Source organism: Silene latifolia, chromosome 8 (assembly GCF_048544455.1).
Source record: "Silene latifolia isolate original U9 population chromosome 8, ASM4854445v1, whole genome shotgun sequence".
NCBI lineage: Eukaryota > Viridiplantae > Streptophyta > Magnoliopsida > Caryophyllales > Caryophyllaceae > Silene > Silene latifolia.
The window spans coordinates 14,840,764-14,860,946 of NC_133533.1; the positions used below are offsets into that span (position 1 = coordinate 14,840,764).

Genomic DNA, 20,183 nt, shown 5'->3' on the forward strand with positions numbered 1-20,183 from the left:
CCAAACCCCACCAACACTTTTACTCATATTTTATTACTTTTTTTAAAGTTTTGGCCCCACCATTCCTTATTTAACTCATAATTATTCATTCCTCTCTCCAACCACCAAACCCCACCCAACTTTTTACTCTTATTTTATTACTCTCCTTAATTCCCGTGCCCATAAACAAAGGGAAGAATACATAGAATTGGAGGGAGTCCTATTTAAGTGGGTAGATAAGACAAAACAGATTGCTATTCTTTAGGTACTCTGCTTTTGTTTTATGTACCTACATGAGTAGTATTTGACCTGTCACAATTTTATGATGGATATGGTCCGTTACAAATGAGATGACAACCTTATTTGAGAAACAAAGAACAAATGGAGGGCCATGAGATGACAACCTTATTCATATTTTCACAAATCGAACATCGTTCTGCCAAAATGCAGTTATTTTTTGTTAGATTGTCAAGCTTATCACGTGACAAGTTACAAGTTCGTTAAAATTAGTTATTCCCTTCCGTACTCGTATCACAATCTCTTTATGTTGCTAATACAAAGATAGGACTGTGTACATTCAACTCTTTCTTACCTTGTAATTTGCGGGAGCATTGAGGCACTAAGGTAATATTGTTGTTGACGATAATGTGTAACTTATCATCATTGATACTCCATTACAAGTCATGTAATATTACTATGATGACAATGTCACAATGTGTACATTTTGATTAACATAGCTTTAGAGCCCCTTTCACAATTATATTGGAAAGAAGGGGTAAAACATACTACCTCCGTCTTGATAGATAGTTATCTATTGACTTTTTTGTGAGGGGATTTTTAAACAAAGATAACTATTGATCAGAACGAAAAGAGTATAGTATGTTAAACTAAACCTTCCGTGAGCTTAAGTAGGGAAACTGGGTTGCCTAGCTAAGCCACAAAGGCCACCTCTACTAGCTACATTCCGCGTCATTCGTAAAAAAACTTTTTCTCCCCAGTTAGTACCCCATGAATTCTTGACAAGCGAATACTTCTTGCGACTCTGTGCTCCATATATACCCAATGATAGTTCCGCCATGGTTTAGACTTGTTCCACAAAACCCATCAAATATACCTCGTCTATAGAACTGTAACATAAGGTTAGAATTAAGACCGACTGCAAAGCGTAGCACTCGTTCGTTGTTTCTAGGTACCAACTTATAACCTGTTATCGTCGTTACTGCCTTCTTTTGTGCTTTAGTTTGGTTATTACATGCGCCGTTTTTCCCCGTGTAAGGGTAGTCTTTCTCTAAGGCATGCAATACCTTTGGTTTTTATGTAGGTAAAACCTCCTTCCATCCAGCCCCCCGTTGCAGCCACGATTTCCACCACCTCGATCACAGTCAATGAGTTGCTGCTCGGATAATGAAATTAACTTTCCTGTTTTGATTTTGTGGAGGCTCTCGACTGATGCGATTGTCGTGAATGCCCAACAACTTCCTATAAAAGCCCATGCCTTGGTTAACATGCTAAAACTCGAATTATTCTAAATTTCCTCTATTGTTAGGTCTGAGCTACGTTTATGCAGGGCTGTCAAATAAATTTAAGAGGTCCGATTTTAAAAGACCGTTTGAGACCCCATATAAAAGAAAAACTTATTTCTAGTAGTAGATTGAACTCTAATGTGGATATTAGCTAGCAAATTGAACTATAAAAAATTCGGGATCAGATCCCGATTTTGAGATCCTTTTAAACTTGTTATTAGACGGCCCTGCGTATATGCAAGTCATATAATAGTAAGAAAAGCCAAGTTAGAGAGTAGAAGCTACCACATTGGCCTTGGTTTTTAACTGGAGTCACTGCACCCTGTTTTCTCCAATCAACAGTAGCCGGCAAAGCTTGGTAGTCGTCGTAGCTTGTATTGTTCACTTCACGGCTTCCACTCGGTACAATGCCAGTAAATCGACCCGTGAACGTGGATTAAACTCGTAATTCGTCATATCAGCAAACTTGTTGTCGATTAGGGTGTACGATAAATTCTGAGAATTGATGTTATCGATAAACTCAGCATTCGATTGGTATATTCGAAACCTTTCCTCACTTTCTTTTACGTCCTTGTATTCCTTATTATTATCGTTCATCCATTTTTCAAATCGCAATTTCATAACTTTTGTGTCGTAACTTGTTTTCGGAATAACTATACCTTCACTAATCACTTGTATTTGAATTTTGAAGATACCCATATAACACCGGTTAGTATAAGAACTAAACGAAAGTTTTGATGAATGTTCAATTCTGCATGCATTTTAAAAGCTGGATTATGTTTGAATGTAAACATTTCATGCTTTTTTTATACTATTATGAAGCAATGCGAACGAATTTTTTTTTTTTTTTTTTTTTTGATTAGGTAAGAAAACATGTGAACGAATTTTGTTAATATTTTTCGGCACGTCTCGGAAAGTTGGCAATTGAACCAACATTTTCGTCACTTGTTTCTAGTTTATAAAATGTTTCAATAGTGTGGTTGAATTAAATCAAACTTCAGCTATCCAACTTTCTATTCAAAGATAATGTCTATGAAAAAAATTAAGCCTCTTTAGTCTTTACATTCATTTGGTTTCGAGTTATTTTCGATATGTCGAATTAAGTGGAAGATTAAAATCCCGATTGAATGAGAAATATTCTGTATTTATTACTCCAAATTATTTATTTATCTTTTATACGGAGTATTTTTTATGGGAAGGATATTTTAATAAAAGGTAAATAAATAATTGTCATGTTATGACTTGTGAAGTATCTATCTTTCAATGGAGACACTAACACCGACTCACACGTTACTCTAACAAATGAAAATAACTTTTATTATATGTAAATCACATAGTCCGTATTTGAGTATTACCAAGCTCAATCATTTTCTTTCAATCTTTCACGTGATATTAATGGCTAAATACTTAAAGATTTCAAAACTGATAGTTGAATGTGATAATTTATGTGTGATATCAACTCAATTCATAGTACTTGACAAATTCTGTAGGAAATTTTAAGTATTGTCAATGATGTAAAGCTAGACTTTCATTTGTTCGAGTAAGTGATGATTAAACATTATTGCTTTCGTGCAGTGGTGGTTCTAGGGGGCGAGCAGAGGTGCTCGCAGCGTCAGAAATTTGAAAGTTTTTAGTAAAAATTTTCCAACATTTTTTGAGTTTCCCTTAAACCTTTACCTGTTTTCCCCCAGCCCTCGTTGGGGCCAATTCCTAGCTCCGCCACTACTTTCGTGACGCCAATAAAATTGTCGACTTTATGGCTTCTATTGGACATTCTTGTTCATCTCTTTCAAGATCGTTTGAAAGATGATGGCCTCAATAATTACTTATCTGAAAAGATAAAATAACTAGGTTGGACATACCCTAGATAATCAATCTAATTTTCTTACCAGATTTAAAAAAAAAAAAATCATAACTTGAAGAAGCCCTCATCAACCAACTTATTGCCATTAAAAATGATAATTTCTTGAGGGTTATCACTTATCATATTCTATTATCAACCAGAAAGTGAGATGCCTTTACTAGAAAGTTACAACATTGCATGCAACGAATGTTTATAGTTTAAGCAAACAGACACGAGACGAAGATGCTGATTGACAACTGATCGATAAAACACATGCAAATTATACAAACTGACATTTTCCGCAAGGTTGTTTAATTTGTTGGTTTCACTTTTACGTTCACGTAATCACGTCAACTACTTCTCCGTTTACGTGATGATCTGACATAATTCATAATACTCGTTAGATACTCCATCCTATTATTTGCAATTTCGTGTACGGCGGCTTATTTGTAAAACGGATTTATTAGTAAGTAATTATGGGTCTTATATTTGTAAAACGGAATATTATTCGAGTCAGTAGCTCACATGAATTTGGTGGTGATATTTTAGACTCGTTAGATTAGATACTCCATCCTATTATTTGCAATTTCGACATTTAACTAAAATCTTCTTTACGTACAATCAATCAATGCTGCAGTTGCACAAAATAGATGAGAGTATAAGGTCATGTTCTTTTGGACTAAAACTTATCTGATCTGAACTGAACTGAACTTATAGGATCTGAACTGAACTTAACTTATAGGATCTGAACTGAACTTATTGGATCTGAACTGAACTGAACTTATAGGATCTGAACTGAACCGAACTTATAGGATCTGAACTGAACTGAACTTATAGGATCTTGAACTGAACTTAAATTAAGTGAGGTATAGAATCTGAACTGAACTTATAGGATCTGAACTGAACTGAACTTAACTTATAGGATCTGAAGTGAACTTATATTAAGTGACTTTAAGTCCAAAAGAACAGAGTCTTACTTTATAAAAAAAGGCTCCGACCATATCAGGATCAGGACCAGGACCAGGACCAGCCGGCTGGGGCTCATAAGTGATTACTCTAATTAGGACCAAACAATCAGTCCTAGACGAAAAATGCAAATTTTGGGTTAGACAAAAGTTTATAAATAATGCAAGATAGAAAGAGTATTTGGTACGACGTACTCCTTATATAGCTAGACAGCTGAGAACATACATTGAGGTAATTACAGCGAAAAAGAAATGATTGATTTGCATTATTATTCAAATAAATTAATTATTGCAAATAGGCATATCATGTAAATCGAAAAGTAACCAGCAAAATTGATTCTAAATGGTTTGGAGTAGTTTGATTAGTTCTTGTTCAAAGATGTGGAAGTTCAAAAACAATAATGCAGTGTACTGTGTACTCTAATGACCCATGATATGATTAACTATTCTTATAAGCAGTAGCGGAGCTAGAAATTGACCGCAACAGGGGCGAACGGGCAATAATTTAAGAAAAGCTCGAAAAAAGTTAAAAAAAAATTAACTAAAAAGTTTAAAATTTCCGATAGCTAGCAAGGACGAGCGCCCCTGCTAGCCTCTAGTCCCATCACTGCTCATAAGCAATAAACAATTGATCATGCGCTTAACTTAACTAAGTTCATATTAATTTAACTATAAGTCCATTAATTTAAAGTCATTTTGATCTTGAAGCAAAAATTAATGATAAGATAGGTAATTAATACTCCGTGCTTGTGTAAGGTGATCTACACAAATTTTATCGTAAAATTGATTAGTTTAATAACTTAGTGAGTGACCGTATTCCAAGTTCAGGTAATTAATTTATATAACAAAAGGAAAGATTATTCATGATTTATGTTCTTATAAAAAATGTTTCTTGTTTCGACATATATAGTTAATGAAAGTTTGTTTTTTAGATAAAACATTTTGAAAATGCATGTGAGGATTTTGAGGAAAATTTATTAAACGTTTGGAGTTTTAAAATTGTGGTATAAACTATAAAACATCAAAGTTAATCAGCCAAGTTAGGGGTGTTTGGTTGAAATTTTTAGGATGGATTCAATCCATTCAAATGTTTGGTTAGAGCATGTTGAAATGGAGTTAAATATCTGATAAATTTTAACTCCATTCCAATCCCTTATAAGAATCACCTCTTTCCCCAAGTTTCTAACTCAATTTCACCTAGACTTGGCAAAACGGGTCAACGAGTTGGGTTCGGGTCAGGCCAATTCGGATCGGGTCAACTCGAGTTTGTCCCATTATCGGGTTAGTTCGGGTTGAGTGGGGTTCTTTCGGGTTGTTTCGGGTATGTTTGTCGACTCATTTTCGGGTCAACCGAGTCTGGTTGTTTGGGGCCGGGTCATTTTCGGGTCAATGATTAAGAGAAAAAAAAAGGCATTTCAAGTCTTTTGGGGTCAACTAAAGTTATGTTTTGTCGAGTCATTTTCGAGTTGGGTGGTTTCAGATCGGGTCATTCCGAATCGGGTCTGTTACGGGTCCATGAAAGCTCGGGACATTTTCGGGTCAGGTCGGGTCAATTCGGGCTTCAGGTGTGATTCAGGTGCGGCAGTTTGGGTCGATTTCGGGTCTTTAGTCAGCTTTTTACGGTCGGGTCAATCAGATCAGGTTGAATTTGCCAGGTCTAACTCCACTCAACACACTATTATTCCTCATCCCCGAACTGAACCAAACAACTATAAACATGTATGGGGTTCTAATTCCACACCTCCCTAGAGTTAAAATCAATTCCATTCCATTCTAATATTTAAACCAAACAACCTTTTATTCTTCTTAATAATGAGTTAGTCTCCACAAATTGTTAAGATAAGATCCTATATATATATCTCATAAGACTAATATGGTACGAGATAGTCTTCCTAAAACGTACCCATAGATCATTTACTAAAATTGTTGAAATAAACTTACGTGCATAGACACTTCGTCTAATCAGCCGTCCTGTGTCTGACACCGTGTCAGACCCTAACACTCATCAGAAATACGTCGCCTAGACATGTTATAGTTTAGACAAGAAACGAAATGTCGAAAGAGATTAATTAATAAGAAAATGAATTTGAGCGGGAAATTTTATGGGATGCCGTATCACGTATCCATGCTACCTAATTGAAATCACAAAACATCTCAAATCTCAAATGTATTGATTGATCCATCAGTAGAGTGACTAAAATTACAATAAGTCCGATTATTATAAGATTTTTTTTATTATAAGATTGTTTTATGTATGTATTTCTTACGTCTCATTCATTTATTTGCCTTTTTTATTTTTTATGAGAGGCGTTTTAATCAGATGTAACAAATAATTTGAAGTTTTAACGAGAGGAGTGTTAGTTATAATTTGAATTATATAAGCATTATTGTAAAATCAAGTGATTATTTACCTAAAAACCACAACTAAAATAATTTTTACCAATCACCACTTTACATAATAAGGGTATTAAGGTCTTTTGTTATATGGTTTTATAATGTTATATTATTTTTCTTTTGTGTTGACCTAGAGTATCCTCTACCGATAGCTTGGGAAATCTTCTTTGGGGTGTTGAAGGCAACTTAATAGGTAGACCCCTCCAAAGTTTGGCTGTTTTCATTCGTAAGAGTCATAAATCGAACCCTTAACCACTTATTTAAGAGATGAACCCTTTATCAGTGACCTGGCAAAATTGATTGGCCCGACTGAATAACCCGACCCGACACTCGAACTCAAGATCTGAACTTGTTCTAACCCAGGATAATCTAGCTCGGTTGTTTATCATAGCACACTGATTATTATCTACAAATAACTTGATAATAGTTAACCTGAAAACGACCTGACTCGACTCAACCCGAAATTGATCTGATCCGAACCCAGTCCAGTTGACCCATTTGCCAAGTCTTATCATCCTCCTATTTTATATACTAAGAAAATAAAACTTCTCTAAAGTTTTCCCACCAAAAGTGTCAGGCTTATATATGGAAACAAATTAGATTTTCATTTATTAGACTAATTTCCATTAAAAATAATCTATACATATAAACTGTATCTCCTACTATAATCTTCGTGATGAAAAAAGAATTTATTAAAATAATTGGAGTTAGTTAAAATATTTTCTTAAAAAACACAGTTCTTGTAATTACTCAATTCGCTTGATTAATTTTAAGATTAATTGTTTTTTACAAAAAATTATAAGAGATAAATCTAAAATTTATAACTAATACGATAAAAAAAACCAGATAGTCTTACTTGTGACGGGCTAATCCCGTCACAAGCTTGTGACCTCTCACAAAAACGGAGAGGGAGACAAGGTGTGGCACCCCCATGTGCTTCCCCACTCACCTCTCATGGGCATTTTGTGAGAGGAAACGGTATTCGTCACAAGTTTGTGACGGATACCGCCGTCACAAATGAGAATTTGTGAAAATTAAAAGACCTCTATATACCGCACATTTACGCGAAATCTACCCTAGTTAACACCAACAAACCAACTTTGATACATTTTTTTTTTTTTTTTTTTGAGGGGGCAGGTTTGATACAATTTTTTTTTTGGTACACAACTTTGATACAATATAATATTGTAAAACAATCTTACAGAAGTACCCAACTAAAATACTAACCAATTGGTCTCCCTTGTGACGGGTTACCATTTGTGGCGGATATTTTGTGAGATAAAATGGTAACAAAATGAGTTAGTGGAGAAAGGGGACCACATGAATAGTGTTGCAGAGAGAGAAAAAGTGGGTACTTTGTGAGATAAAATGGTATCCGTCGCTCAAGAGTGACGGATATGTACCGTCACAAACAAGAATTTGTGAATACTAAAACAACCCAAAAATTAATTAACAAGGTTCATCTCCTAATAAAAACATGTATAAATTAATTTATTTCCTTAATTATTTCATACTCTCCTACACCTCCATCTCCATAAATCTCCACTTCTACACCCCCCACGTTACTCCACCTTTGATTCCACTTCTCTCATCTTTTTTCTTTTCTTCGTCAAATTAACTGAATCTTATTAATCATAATAATTACCAGCTAAACGCCCATAACGCATACATACCATATAAACATAATATAAAAATTCATAAAATTAATTATTTGACATTTGTTTGATGAAATAAATAATGGGTTTTCATCAAAAATTTTAATTTATTTGATATACATTATTTATATTTATTTGCAGAAGGAAAAAAAATGCAGAAAAAAAGATTAAGAAGTTTAGTGTTATTAAGAAAGTTGATAAGTTGTGCAATTTGTACAATTGGTTTGTTTGCTCTTTTTTCAGTTCATTTTCCTAGAGTTTCCAAGTTGCCTGACCCTTATAAACTCCCCACTGTAAGTTTGTTTTGGTCTTATTAATCTTATTATTATTTGCCTTGTCCCGGTCATTTGTTTACGTTTGATTAATCTTCTCTCTCAATAAACGAGACAGAGGGAGTATTATGCATATTATGGGTTTTGTCAAAGTTTGTGACTTTGACTGGTATAGTGTGTGTTTGATGAATATTATATTATGGGTATGATTGGGAATGTAAATAGAATGATGGGTAATTTTCAGAAAATGCTATATCTTCTGTCTCGTTCATTTGTTTTCTGTCTTGTTCATTTGTTTACATTTGATTGTGACATAGTATGTAAGTTTTTGTTTGTGGGTTTTATTTGAAATTTCATTTCTTGGTGATTAGTGAAGATCATGTAATGTATATGTGCAAATAGTCACTGTGTACCATAAAGTGATCACTTTTAGTCTGTCGACACCATTAGACACAATAGCTAATAAATGTAAATGAGTATGAGTCGTGTTCCATTTTTCTTAATTGGGTTTTTTAATTTAATGTGAGGAATGTGACATTGGTGTTGAAACTTGAAAGGAACTGATTAGTGTGGTGGGTTGTTGTACTTGCAGCAGTATGACACTAATTTCCCAATATTAAATGCTGAGCTAGACCTTGACCAGGCATATGCACCTCCCCATGTTACTAAAGCTTCACTTTCTTCCATTAAGGTTTGTGATTGTTTTCCTCTACATTGTGTATCTTTGATATGTCCTAGTCATATACGGAGTACTCTATGTTTATTCGACACTTCACTTCTGTAGCGTGCAGGCTGGTACTGGTTTGACACTTCGGGTCCGTTTGGATTGAAGGAATTGAAGAGAAGGGGAGGGGAGGGAAAGGGAGGGATTTAATTTCTTTTGTTTGGATAAAAAATATGGGAGAAAGGAAATGAAAGGGGAGAGAAATGAGAGGACTTATTTTCCCTCCTATAGAACAAACTATAATCTTTCCAAGAGTGGCAAGATTTGGAAAGAAAACATTATTTGGACTCTAATTATACCACTAGCATCCTTCAATCCTCCATCCATTCTTCATCTCCCTCCTTCCTCCCCTTCCATTTCCCTTCATAATTTTTGTTATCCAAACACCCACATCCCATTTGCCCTCCCCTTCTCTCCCCTCCCTTCACCTCCCCTCACTCCCCCTCCCCTCCCCTTCCCTCCTAAAATTGTATCCAAACGGACCCTTCATTTTGGACCTAGAACATGAATATTTTTTTTCCCCTGAAAATTAACTGTCCAACTCTCGATAGTGTCGTGCCTGACACGTGCAGTCGAGTCTGTCACATAGCATAAACTCCCTTAATTCCATGGGATTTTTTTGTTGATTTTGTCTTCATCTTTTAAGAAGTGTAAATTATTGGAAACTAAGGGAGTAACATCCAGGAGACTCGGCAATCTAAGGGTGAGGTTGAGTACATTGGACGTTCTTAGGTTCTAGTCCCTTTTGTCGGGATATGTATCAGAAGATGTCATTATGGTAGTTGTACTTGTGAAATTGAGAACTTGTTTTGATATGGATGCAAGTATTGATGCATGTTAGTGGTTTATTGAACGTTTGGGCTTGAGAACAAATAATTTATTTACGTTTAATAACAAGAATTCATGCTCTTTTTCATGTTTTCACTCATTTAGAATTGACAGTTGGTTGGTGCCAGTAAATCATTATGGAAGATGCCTCCAAATCATCGTGATTTCGTGCCTTGTATCAGGCCTAATGATTCATATGCTCGTAAGAGATCAATCTTTCCTTTGCTTAATTTTAGTTATCATCTGAAACTTTGAAATACTAATGTTATTCTGTTATATGATGTATATATGCAGCACCGGCAGACTCCAGGGGGTATCTACTTGTTCATACTAACGGCGGCCTTAATCAAATGCGAGCTGGGGTTTGTTCTCTCTTCATCCTGTCTCTTCTCTTGACTACTTTATATACTTGCTGCAATTCATATCACCGACCCTTAGTTCCCTGGCACTAACTGTATTACCATTTTAAAGTAGTTTTCTTTTAGTTCGAACACTAATATTATTCAATAAATTAGATGAGTTCTGCACATTGAATTCTGAGGCTTTAATTAGATGTTTGGAACTATACGGTACAGAGACACAAATCTCTCTATGCAGATCTATATATATCTGTGGTTTGTCATACTCATCATCTTCTTGGCATGAATGATTGATAATATAAACTTTCTAGTCTGTAAGTGTACCCCCTCTCTTTACTAATTGGAATTTTGAATTGAATAGTTGCGGTCGAGAGATTGGCTATTGGGTTGCTTTTATGTTAATGTGTCTTCTTAAACATATAGTGCTGTCATGTTCTTAGTAGGATAGTTGACATGGTTCATGTCAATGGCTATTTTTATTATCCTTATTTTGTTGAAGATGCAAAAGGTTGAACATTTTTGTAATTTGCAGATTTGTGACATGGTGGCTGTGGCTCGTATTATCAATGCCACTCTTGTGATTCCAGATCTTGATAAGAGATCATTTTGGCGAGATTCAAGGTATGTCTTGCATTGTGTTTTCCTAAAATTTCACTATGGTTAAGCTGGATACATGAGATGCTTCGATCTATCTAATGTGGGTTTTAAAAATATATTACAGCAATTTTGCAGATATTTTTGATCAAGATCATTTTATTAGTGCCTTGGCCAACGATATTAAAGTGATTAAGAAATTGCCAAAGAAAATGATAACTGGTCCTCGTGTAGTGAAGCATTTTCGCAGTTGGTCTGGACTAGAATACTACCGGAATGAGATAGCAAGCATGTGGGCTAACTATCAGGTTAATATATAAGATTGTTCTATTCAACTCTGGAATTTAATATTTGGACATATATAAATATGCCTTCGCATTAATGAGCGGGCTGGTAGCTTATTTAGTGATTTCATGGAGGGGTTGTACTCTTGACTTGGGTTCAAACCCAAGTCATGAAGATTGTCATTGTGGCTCCATTTACACCAAACAAATAATGATTTTGTCAACTTTTCTGATAGGTTATTCGAGCTGCAAAATCTGATTCTCGTTTAGCAAACAATCATCTACCGTCGGACATCCAGAAGTTACGCTGCCGTGCCTGCTATGAAGCTCTCCGTTTTTCTCCTAAGATTGAAGCTATGGGAAAGGTACAAAAGCAGACTCATTTACTATGTGAATTCTGAACTTTGTCCACTGGATTTCTCCATTAAAGCTCTTTTCTTTCCTGTCTACAGCTATTGGTGGAGCGTATGAGGAGCTATGGCCGATATATTGCTTTGCACTTACGATATGAGAAAGACATGCTTGCATTTAGTGGATGCACGCATGGGTTATCGCCTGAGGAAGCTAACGAGCTGACATTGATAAGGTAAAGCAAAATTTCTGATATGATCAAGAAAATCTTACTTACAACTGTGGCGGAATTATAACAGGAAAAAAAAAGGAGGGCGGGGGGAGGGGTGCTTACAAGATTCACTTTCTAAAGGGTTTCACCTATCAGATGTGGCGTATTTGTGTAACGAATTAGGCAACTTCATTTGAACCCTTGACCTCAAGTTTGAAACATTAACTCCTTAACCATTAGGGTAAGAAGGGCATTTGTTAGTTTATGTACAGAAATGTAATTGATCGTCAAAAGCCACCAATGGAATCTCCTACCTGAAATAACTAAAATCCGCCACTGGTTGTAACAATTATGTCGACTGATTATTGAGTTATGGCTGTAGCTAAACAAGTTACTGATGAATGTCTATGATATTTTTGAACTCAAGGCAAAATACAACATATTGGAAAGTTAAAGATATTAATGCCACTGAACAGAGAACCAAAGGGTACTGCCCGTTGACTCCAAAGGAGGTCGGCATGTTTCTGTCTTCACTGGGATATCCATCTAACACCCCCATATACATTGCTGCTGGAGAGATTTATGGAGGGGAATCTCGCATTGCGGATTTGCAGTCCCGTTATCCCATTTTGATGAGCAAGGTATATATATTAATATAGATTTTTTTTTCCCAATCTCACTTCCATTCTATTATTCTGTGACTATGATTTCTCTTGAATTCTTGAGGCGACTGCTGAAATCAGAAATGACCATGTTTTTCTGATATATTATATCACAATTAGCTGGGATTTCTTCTGGAATTTTCAAGATCTTTAAATTTTTTAGTTACCAAGTAATTGCTTCTTCGATGTCAACATAAAACTTACTCGTATTATTGAATCTTTCAGGAGAAATTAGCATCTGATGAAGAACTCGCGCCTTTTGCCAACCACGCTTCTCAAATGGCCGCACTTGATTACATTGTCTCTGTTGAAAGTGATGTATTCATCCCGACACACTTGGGGAACATGGCAAGGGCTGTTGAAGGCCATCGTCGATATTTAGGGCATAGGAAAACAATTAGCCCTGACAGGTTAACACCTCTCCATTATTTTTTTGTCATGGCTGATGGCTCTACATTTTTCAATATTCTGAAACTTCTTTGCTTTTTTCTTTTCATCAGGAAGGCCATTGTTCATCTATTCGACAAAGTTGAGCAAGGGTCTATGAAGGACGGGAAAAATTTGTCAAATCGAATAATTGAGATTCATCGTAGAAGGTACTTATGTGCCTATACCTTAGTAGCTACTTCTATGAGATGGTTCCGTAATATGAATCTGAACCCAAAAGGAGAGCAATGAAGTGGAAAATTCTTGATTTTTTTTTGTAGGAGTAATGTATACTTTAAATTTTGTCTAAACTCCGTCAAAGCAATGCTCATCCTTGTGATGGTTGGTTTATGTGCACAGGCAAGGGTCACCGAGGAGGAGAAAGGGTGCCATCTCAGGAACAAAGGGCATGGACAGGTTCCGATCTGAAGAGGCGTTTTATGAGAATCCTCTCCCAGAGTGTTTATGTCGGGATGGTTCTATACCCTTGAATGCTTCCACCATCAAATAAGCCACCCCGGAGTATCTACTTGATTCACATGGGAAGATCTCTTTGCCTCTCTAATGAGACAGTCTCACATGTGACACCAACCCCAATACATATCCCTTACTCATTTGATTATACGCTTGATGGGTTGGTCTCGCATGTAAAACCGTCTCATATAAGTTTTTATGTTTTCCCTTCGCCCGAGTGTGAGTAACAATCGAGAAGAGCAATTAAAGGAGCAAACATTTCGGACAGAGGAAAGAAAACCAGGCCAAGGGACAAACTTCTTGCGTAATTTGAAGTAATGCCTTCTGTTTTATGAGGAAGGCAAACTTTGTACATTCTTCGTCAGGGCGACATTACCACAAATGAGCAATAGTTCTTGATAATAGGGGGGAAATTTTGATTATATTTTTCGATAGGGATTCGGATTCCTTGCAGGGTCTGCAGGCAGTATTAGCACTCATTACTGTATGTATTGCTTGGTTTATTCAATTTTTGATGAAGCAATAAAAATGTGCAATTATTCTTCTTTAACTATGAGGTTCTAATATTAGTTGTCTCATTTCAAGTCTAAAAGCAATAACCACGTGTAGACTTGACAAAACTAACCCGACCCAAATAACCTAATTCAACCCAAATGTGAAACCTAAAAAAACAAAAACCTACCCGTAACGATTCTAAACACGATTGTCCACTGTACACACACTATTTCAAATTGAAGGAGCGTAACGAAACAAAACCGTTGAAGTTTAACCCGTTTGACAGGTCTAATGACGGCCCCGCAAGCGAGCTGCGGGTCAGCCAGAAAAGACAGGAGAAGATAACAGAAGATATGCAGAAAATCCAATCCAATGAAACTAATTCCCGCTTCCCACACACCACACGAACTCTCAACTATCCAACCTTCATCTTTCTTCCACTTTTCCTACTTCACTCTTAACATTTTTGTACCTTCAACAGGAAAATTAAGGTACAACAATGGCGACATTATCTCTTCTATCAACACTCTCTTCTTCCATTACTTCAGTTTCCTTCTCTTCTCCCGTCTCCACAACCACTAGGCATTCTCGTTTTTCTGTAAGTTTTCCACTTTTTTTGTTATAATCATGTTAGTTTTTCAAGGTAGTGGCGGAACTAGGATTTTGAAATTTGATAGTTAAAAGTTTTGGAACTTTTGTTATCCATTCGCCTACGAACTACAAATCCTGGTTCCGCCACTGTATGTAAGGTTTTTGACATGGGATTTTTTAGAAATGTGTATAATGTTTGGGTAAATTTATAATTAATGATGATTCTATATGAACAAATTCAGGGAAATATAAGGTGTAGCAGTAGTAAAATTGAAGGTAATTCTGGTGATGATGATACTGGTTTTCGACGAAGGGATTTGTTCAATTGCCTTGCATTGTCTGCTGGATTGGTAAACTCTATCTCCAATTACTTGGTTTTTTTTAGTTAATTGATTAATGATTTAATTTGCATTCTCAATATGTAGTAGTGCTTGATTGCATTGCTTGCTTAATTGCTTATAAAGAAAACTAGGAACAAAGTTTAGGGTTTGGTCATGCTAAAGATTGTATCTTTCTGGGAATCTTGATTGGAATCAGGGAAAAATATGAAGTTTTTAGTTAAAATCTTCGACTTTTTCCAAGTTAATATATTGCATTACTATTTGAAGTGTCGGAGTAACATAGGAACTTATCAGTTACTTGTATTTAGTATGGACTGCTTGTTTTGTTTAGTACAGCTTATTATGCGCCATATAAATCCGAGTGATTGCAATTTTAACTACGACACCATTCTTTCATGGCCTACCTTGTAAACTTCAGAGCATAGGGTTTATAGGTTGGTTGACTTGGTTCTAAAAGGTACTCCGTAATTGCTAAAGAGGGCAGTGCCAGAAGCCAAGATTGCTTGGTTGGGGATACTTTAAGAATTGTAGAACGGTTTGGTAAACTGATAATCGACATTTCAGGGTCTCACATTAAGGGTTGGTTCTTTTGCATTAGGTACTTTTTTTGGAATTCACTATTTATTTTCCATTCGCGAATTTTGAACTTTGATTTGTTGGCGAGTGATGCTCAATAATGCATAGCTTAAAGTTAATAATTAAACTGCATTTGATACTGATCTCGTATGCTTGTAATATGTAAACTCATTCTTCCGTAGTAGGTGCTTGTTAGTTGGTATAATTTTGATGATGATTTTCTGCCAGCCTTGGTGCATTCTCAGGAAGTAATATCAAGCTCAGGATCCTTCAGTGGAAATGCTTATGCTGCTGATCTAATAGAACGGAGGCAGCGATCAGAGTTCCTGTGTAAGTCTCTATTGTTTAGCAATATCTTCCAGACCTAGTTATCGGTTCTGAGCGTCCTCTTGTTATACTATGCAGCTTCTGTCAAAGACACTCTATATACTGCTATAAAGGTACTAAGCTGCTGCAAGATGCTTCTCATATATTTATAGGTCTCTGTTGCAAATTGGGAATAGACTCCTATGTTTTTGTTTTACCAAAAGTTCTGCTTTATATTCTCTCAGGCAAATCCAGATCTCATTTCATCCATACAAACTCTTGCTGTAAATGATGCACTGACTTATGACAAGGTAAAATTGTCGGTTTTTTTAAAGGCAGATTATCAGTTCTGAGTTCTGACTAATCACAGTTATATTTTTTTCCTTTTATTGTAGCTTCATTCACCATTGCATTGTGTTGAAATAGAACTAAGTGAATGTCCTCTTTGAATTTGTAGGCAACAAAAACTGGAGGCCCCAATGGTTCGATACGGTTCAGGTACTTTCTGAATTTCTGATAGACTGATACAACTATACAAGTATAGTTTAGTACATACAACTGCGTTTCATAGCTGTTGCAGATCCAAAGGTTTTCTCCTGAAGTAGTTTATTCCTGTCTCCGGCAAACTAGAGTTGATATCTTGTGTTTTACTTTATTGCTTGAAGCTCAGAGATAACCAGACCTGAAAATGAAGGCCTTTCTGCTGCGCTGAATCTAATAGAGGAAGCAAAGAAGAAAATTGATTCAGAATCCAAGGGCGGACCTATTTCTTTCGCTGATCTCATCCAATATGCAGGTTGGAAATTGGTTTAAAAGTTAATGTTGGTATGCTTTATGTTGATATCTTAATGTTTATATCGGATGCGTTAGAAATCTAGGTAACTAATTGACAGTGACAATTCTGAATTTTGCCGTTAGCCTTAACAAGAATGACATATTAACTGCATGAATTTTAGTTCCTGAAACTTTTTTTCCTTATCAATGCAGCACAAACAGCAACAAAGGCTACTTTTCTGGCTTCTGCTATCCGAAAATGTGGAGGGAATGAAGAGAAGGGAGGCATATTATATAATGCATATGGTTCAAGTGGACAGGTTCTTGACAAACCCCAAACACTTTATATATAGCTTCCTAATGAGACTTGTTAGATACTTGATGAATAAACGCGAATCTACGATGTTTAATTCTGATTTATGGTTTGGCCATGGTTCATTTATTTGCGACAGTGGGCGCTGTTTGACAAGAATTTAGGAAGGACTGATGCACAAGAACCAGATCCAGAGGGTAGAATTCCCAAATGGGATAAAGCAAGTGTCCAGGAAATGAAAGATAAATTCATATCTGTTGGTCTTGGTCCTCGTCAGGTACTTATTGCTTCTTCCGACACTTTCTTTTCAGTAAATTGGTCATATGGCTTGATCTTGGATAATGCGCATTTGCGTGATAGATATGGCTGATAATTCCTTAAATGTGATCATGATGGTAAGCTTCAAAACCTTTCACAAAGTGATCAGTAGGCGGTCTCACAGCGTAGATTTAACATCATGCTTCTCATACAAGACTAATTGAATCTGATATAACCAAGATGCTCACCCTTGTCTAAAAGGGAGAGAGAGTTCACATCAGTAGAGGTTCTATCCTAAAACCGTTTGCAATAGGGTTAGTTCATTGGTCTATAAAGTGATCAACTCTCTCCTCTTTCCATTGTCGGACATTCACATGCGAAATTCAGTAGAGTTAGGAGCTACATTCAACAGGATATCTGTGATTAATAGCTTACTAATACCATTTTTCATGTCCAATGTTATTTCTTCAGCTGGCTGTTATGTCAGCATTTTTCGGTCCTGATCAAGCAGCAACAGAGGAGAAATTGGCTACTGATCCTGACGTTGCTCCATGGGTTCAAAAATACCAGCGCAGTCGTGAGACTGTTTCACAGACTGATTACGAGGTAATCAAAACCCAATGTTGCTGATTAATGATGAGTGAACTCGACACTGTCATATCCTTTTCCTCTTCTAGTTTTGTTTCCAGCTTGTACGATTCTGCTTGTTTCTTATTTGCGGCTCTTGCTTTCTGCTAGGTTGACCTGATAACTACTCTTACAAAGTTAAGTATCTTAGGGCAAAAAATCAACTATGAAGCATATACATACCCCAGGCAAAAGATAGAGTTGGGCAAACTGAAACTATAATTATCAAGCGCCAGGCTTCGACAACAGCTGTAAAGGTGAGGGCTTTAGTTGTTGGATGTGAGAAGAGAGGATAAGTATGTGTATTTGTTGGAAATTACTGAGTAACCCGTAAATTTTCCCCTTCTTTCAGTCTAATTGTTCATTTGAATTGTCTATACTCGACATACATGTCTATCACTACAAAGCAGTATTGCATATGCTACCCTGTTAAACTAGTTGCCTTTGCCGAGAATTTAGGAGTTTATTTCCGTCTGTTGATTGGTAAAGAAGGATAGAATTGAAAGTCGCATAAAAACTGAAACCCTCAAAGTTCTGCAGCATTAGCAGAAGCATGAGCAGTACAGGCTTTTGGAATTTGCTTTCCTGTAATTATAGGCTTGGCATTTTTGCACACAGAGACGGCGGGCCCATCTTTGCCATGGTATGTCAAGTTGACATCAGATAACTCCACCTTTTCACATGGCACGCCACTGCTACAAACGACTTTCCCCGCTTCTTTAGTAACTGATGTACCCCTGACGTTCTTGAACCGAATATCGGTAAGCTTAACTTTTGATGGTGTCTGCCAACAAAAGAATTTGTCTTAGAACCGAGTAACAATCAGGTCTCGTTTAAGATTGTCTCATATCATATTACGAGTCAAATCGTCTGATTTTATATTTTGTAATTAGAAACTTTATATTAGGGGACTGTTACCTTGGCCTTGCAATGGTTTATTGATCAACTATGATAGGATTCTTAACATTCTCCAGTGATATCCTCAAAGTGGAGACCAGTAACAGTTCCTGCAAAGGAGTTGTGCCATGTTTTAACACGAACACCATTATCGGTATTCTTAATGATGCAGCCCTTGATAGTGACAGCGTTAATGGGTTCTTCATTAGGGTACCGAGTACCGACCAAGGCTTCCAACACTAATCCCGTGACCTGGGCCACAAGTAACCTGTTGTATTAGCACATTTTTAGCACCATCACCGATGGACACACAGTCGTCTCTAGTAGCGACATGGACATTAGTTATCTTGACTCCGTCTGAACGTCCAATGTGAATTCCATCTGTGTTAAGGCTATGAGCAGGGGCTGTCACGGTAATATCACGCATTTTGAGCTCTTTACACCCAAGGATGGCCATGTGAAACAACTTACTGTTCAGTGAAGTTATCCCGTTAATCGCAGAGTTTGTCAGGAAATTGAACCTGAAGTTCTGCAAGAAGGATCATGAAAACAGACTATAACAAGTAATCTATTATAAGCATCAAAGCGTCTTGTGACGGATATTTTGTGAGAGGAAACGGTATCCGTCACAAGCTTGTGACGGATATCGGCCGTCTTCAATGAGGTTTTGTGTATAAGCATAGCTAAAAGCCTAAGGGTCCGTTTGGATACAATTTTAGGAGGGAAAGGGAGGGGAGGGGGAGTCAGGGGAGGTGAAGGGAGGGGAGAGAAGGGGAGGGCAAATGGAATGTGGGTGTTTGGATAACAAAAATTATGAAGGGAAATGGAAGGGGAGGAAGGAGGGAGATGAAGAATGGATGGAGGATTGAAGGATCTTTGGTGGTATAATTAGAGTCAAATAATGTTTTTTTCCAAATCTTGCCACCCTTGGAAAGATTATAATTTGTTTTATAGGAGGGAAAATAAGTCCTCTCATTTCTCTCCCCTTCCATTTCCTTTCTCCCATATTTTTTATCCAAACAAAGGAAATTAAATCCCTCCCTTTCCCTCCCCTCCCCTTCTCTCCAATTCCTTCAATCCAAACGGACCCTAAAAGTAGCTTCATTGTTTCGCAGCTTGCTATTTCCGAAATAAATCTTTATCTCATGCAGTATTACGTCCGATCTTCAAACCACAGTATATTACTCCTCTTGTTCAATAAGTTGCTTACACTTTTATTCCTTTGTGACGAATATTTTAATCAACATAAACAACTAGCTGAACTGAAAGGGGTGAGAAACACTACAACAACAATGTTATACAATCTTAATTTGAGACATTTTTAATGCAGAATCTTGATTTGAGACATTTTAGGTGCAAGTTCAATTTAAGTGCAAGCATGGCAATATCGGCTTCAGTAGTCGCCAATCGCCATGACATCAAAAATCGACCATTTGTTGAATAGTCGGTAGTCACGTAAAG

General features: G+C 36.5%; 2 protein-coding genes and 2 pseudogenes across 7 annotated transcripts; 2 read left to right on the forward strand and 2 right to left on the reverse strand.

The window, feature by feature from the left end:
- Positions 1-1,180: 1,180 nt before the first annotated feature.
- LOC141596452 (senescence-specific cysteine protease SAG39-like) lies at positions 1,181-2,298 on the reverse strand (annotated as a pseudogene).
- Positions 2,299-8,128: 5,830 nt separating this feature from the next.
- LOC141596453 (O-fucosyltransferase 7-like) lies at positions 8,129-14,088 on the forward strand. 6 transcript variants are annotated; one of them, XM_074416623.1, is made up of 12 exons: positions 8,129-8,652; positions 9,224-9,322; positions 10,298-10,385; positions 10,478-10,545; positions 11,075-11,163; positions 11,264-11,444; positions 11,657-11,785; positions 11,873-12,006; positions 12,410-12,623; positions 12,870-13,054; positions 13,145-13,240; positions 13,431-14,088. In XM_074416623.1, exons 1-12 carry the CDS (start codon positions 8,512-8,514, stop codon positions 13,579-13,581), a joined length of 1,575 nt encoding a protein of 524 aa, XP_074272724.1. In that variant the 5' UTR covers positions 8,129-8,511; the 3' UTR covers positions 13,582-14,088. The 6 variants fall into 6 exon arrangements, with proteins under 6 accessions (XP_074272724.1, XP_074272726.1, XP_074272728.1 ...); XM_074416625.1 differs by having other exon boundaries at positions 10,312-10,385; XM_074416627.1 differs by having other exon boundaries at positions 9,227-9,322; positions 10,289-10,385.
- Positions 14,089-14,394: 306 nt separating this feature from the next.
- On the forward strand, positions 14,395-18,276 carry LOC141596456 (thylakoid lumenal 29 kDa protein, chloroplastic). The gene is made up of 11 exons (XM_074416632.1): positions 14,395-14,637; positions 14,873-14,980; positions 15,793-15,877; positions 15,953-15,987; positions 16,099-16,164; positions 16,311-16,351; positions 16,519-16,649; positions 16,841-16,947; positions 17,080-17,217; positions 17,670-17,804; positions 17,937-18,276. The coding sequence occupies exons 1-11, from the start codon at positions 14,539-14,541 to the stop codon at positions 18,045-18,047; spliced, it is 1,056 nt and encodes a 351-aa protein (XP_074272733.1). The 5' UTR covers positions 14,395-14,538; the 3' UTR covers positions 18,048-18,276.
- Positions 18,277-18,681: 405 nt separating this feature from the next.
- On the reverse strand, positions 18,682-20,041 carry LOC141594742 (exopolygalacturonase clone GBGA483-like; annotated as a pseudogene).
- Between the last annotated feature and the right edge of the window lie 142 nt (positions 20,042-20,183).

Excerpts from the sequence above, each read along its gene's own strand:
- LOC141596456 (XM_074416632.1), top strand. The coding sequence starts at position 14,539 with ATGGCGACATTATCTCTTCTATCAACACTCTCTTCTTCCATTACTTCA. Across the intron at positions 16,352-16,518 it reads AATGGTTCGATACGGTTCAG|CTCAGAGATAACCAGACCTG; the intron begins GTACTTTCTGAA and ends TATTGCTTGAAG. Across the intron at positions 16,650-16,840 it reads TGATCTCATCCAATATGCAG|CACAAACAGCAACAAAGGCT; the intron begins GTTGGAAATTGG and ends TTATCAATGCAG.
- LOC141596453 (XM_074416623.1), top strand. The coding sequence starts at position 8,512 with ATGCAGAAAAAAAGATTAAGAAGTTTAGTGTTATTAAGAAAGTTGATA. Across the intron at positions 9,323-10,297 it reads CTTCACTTTCTTCCATTAAG|TTGGTTGGTGCCAGTAAATC; the intron begins GTTTGTGATTGT and ends TAGAATTGACAG. Across the intron at positions 13,055-13,144 it reads AAAACAATTAGCCCTGACAG|GAAGGCCATTGTTCATCTAT; the intron begins GTTAACACCTCT and ends TCTTTTCATCAG.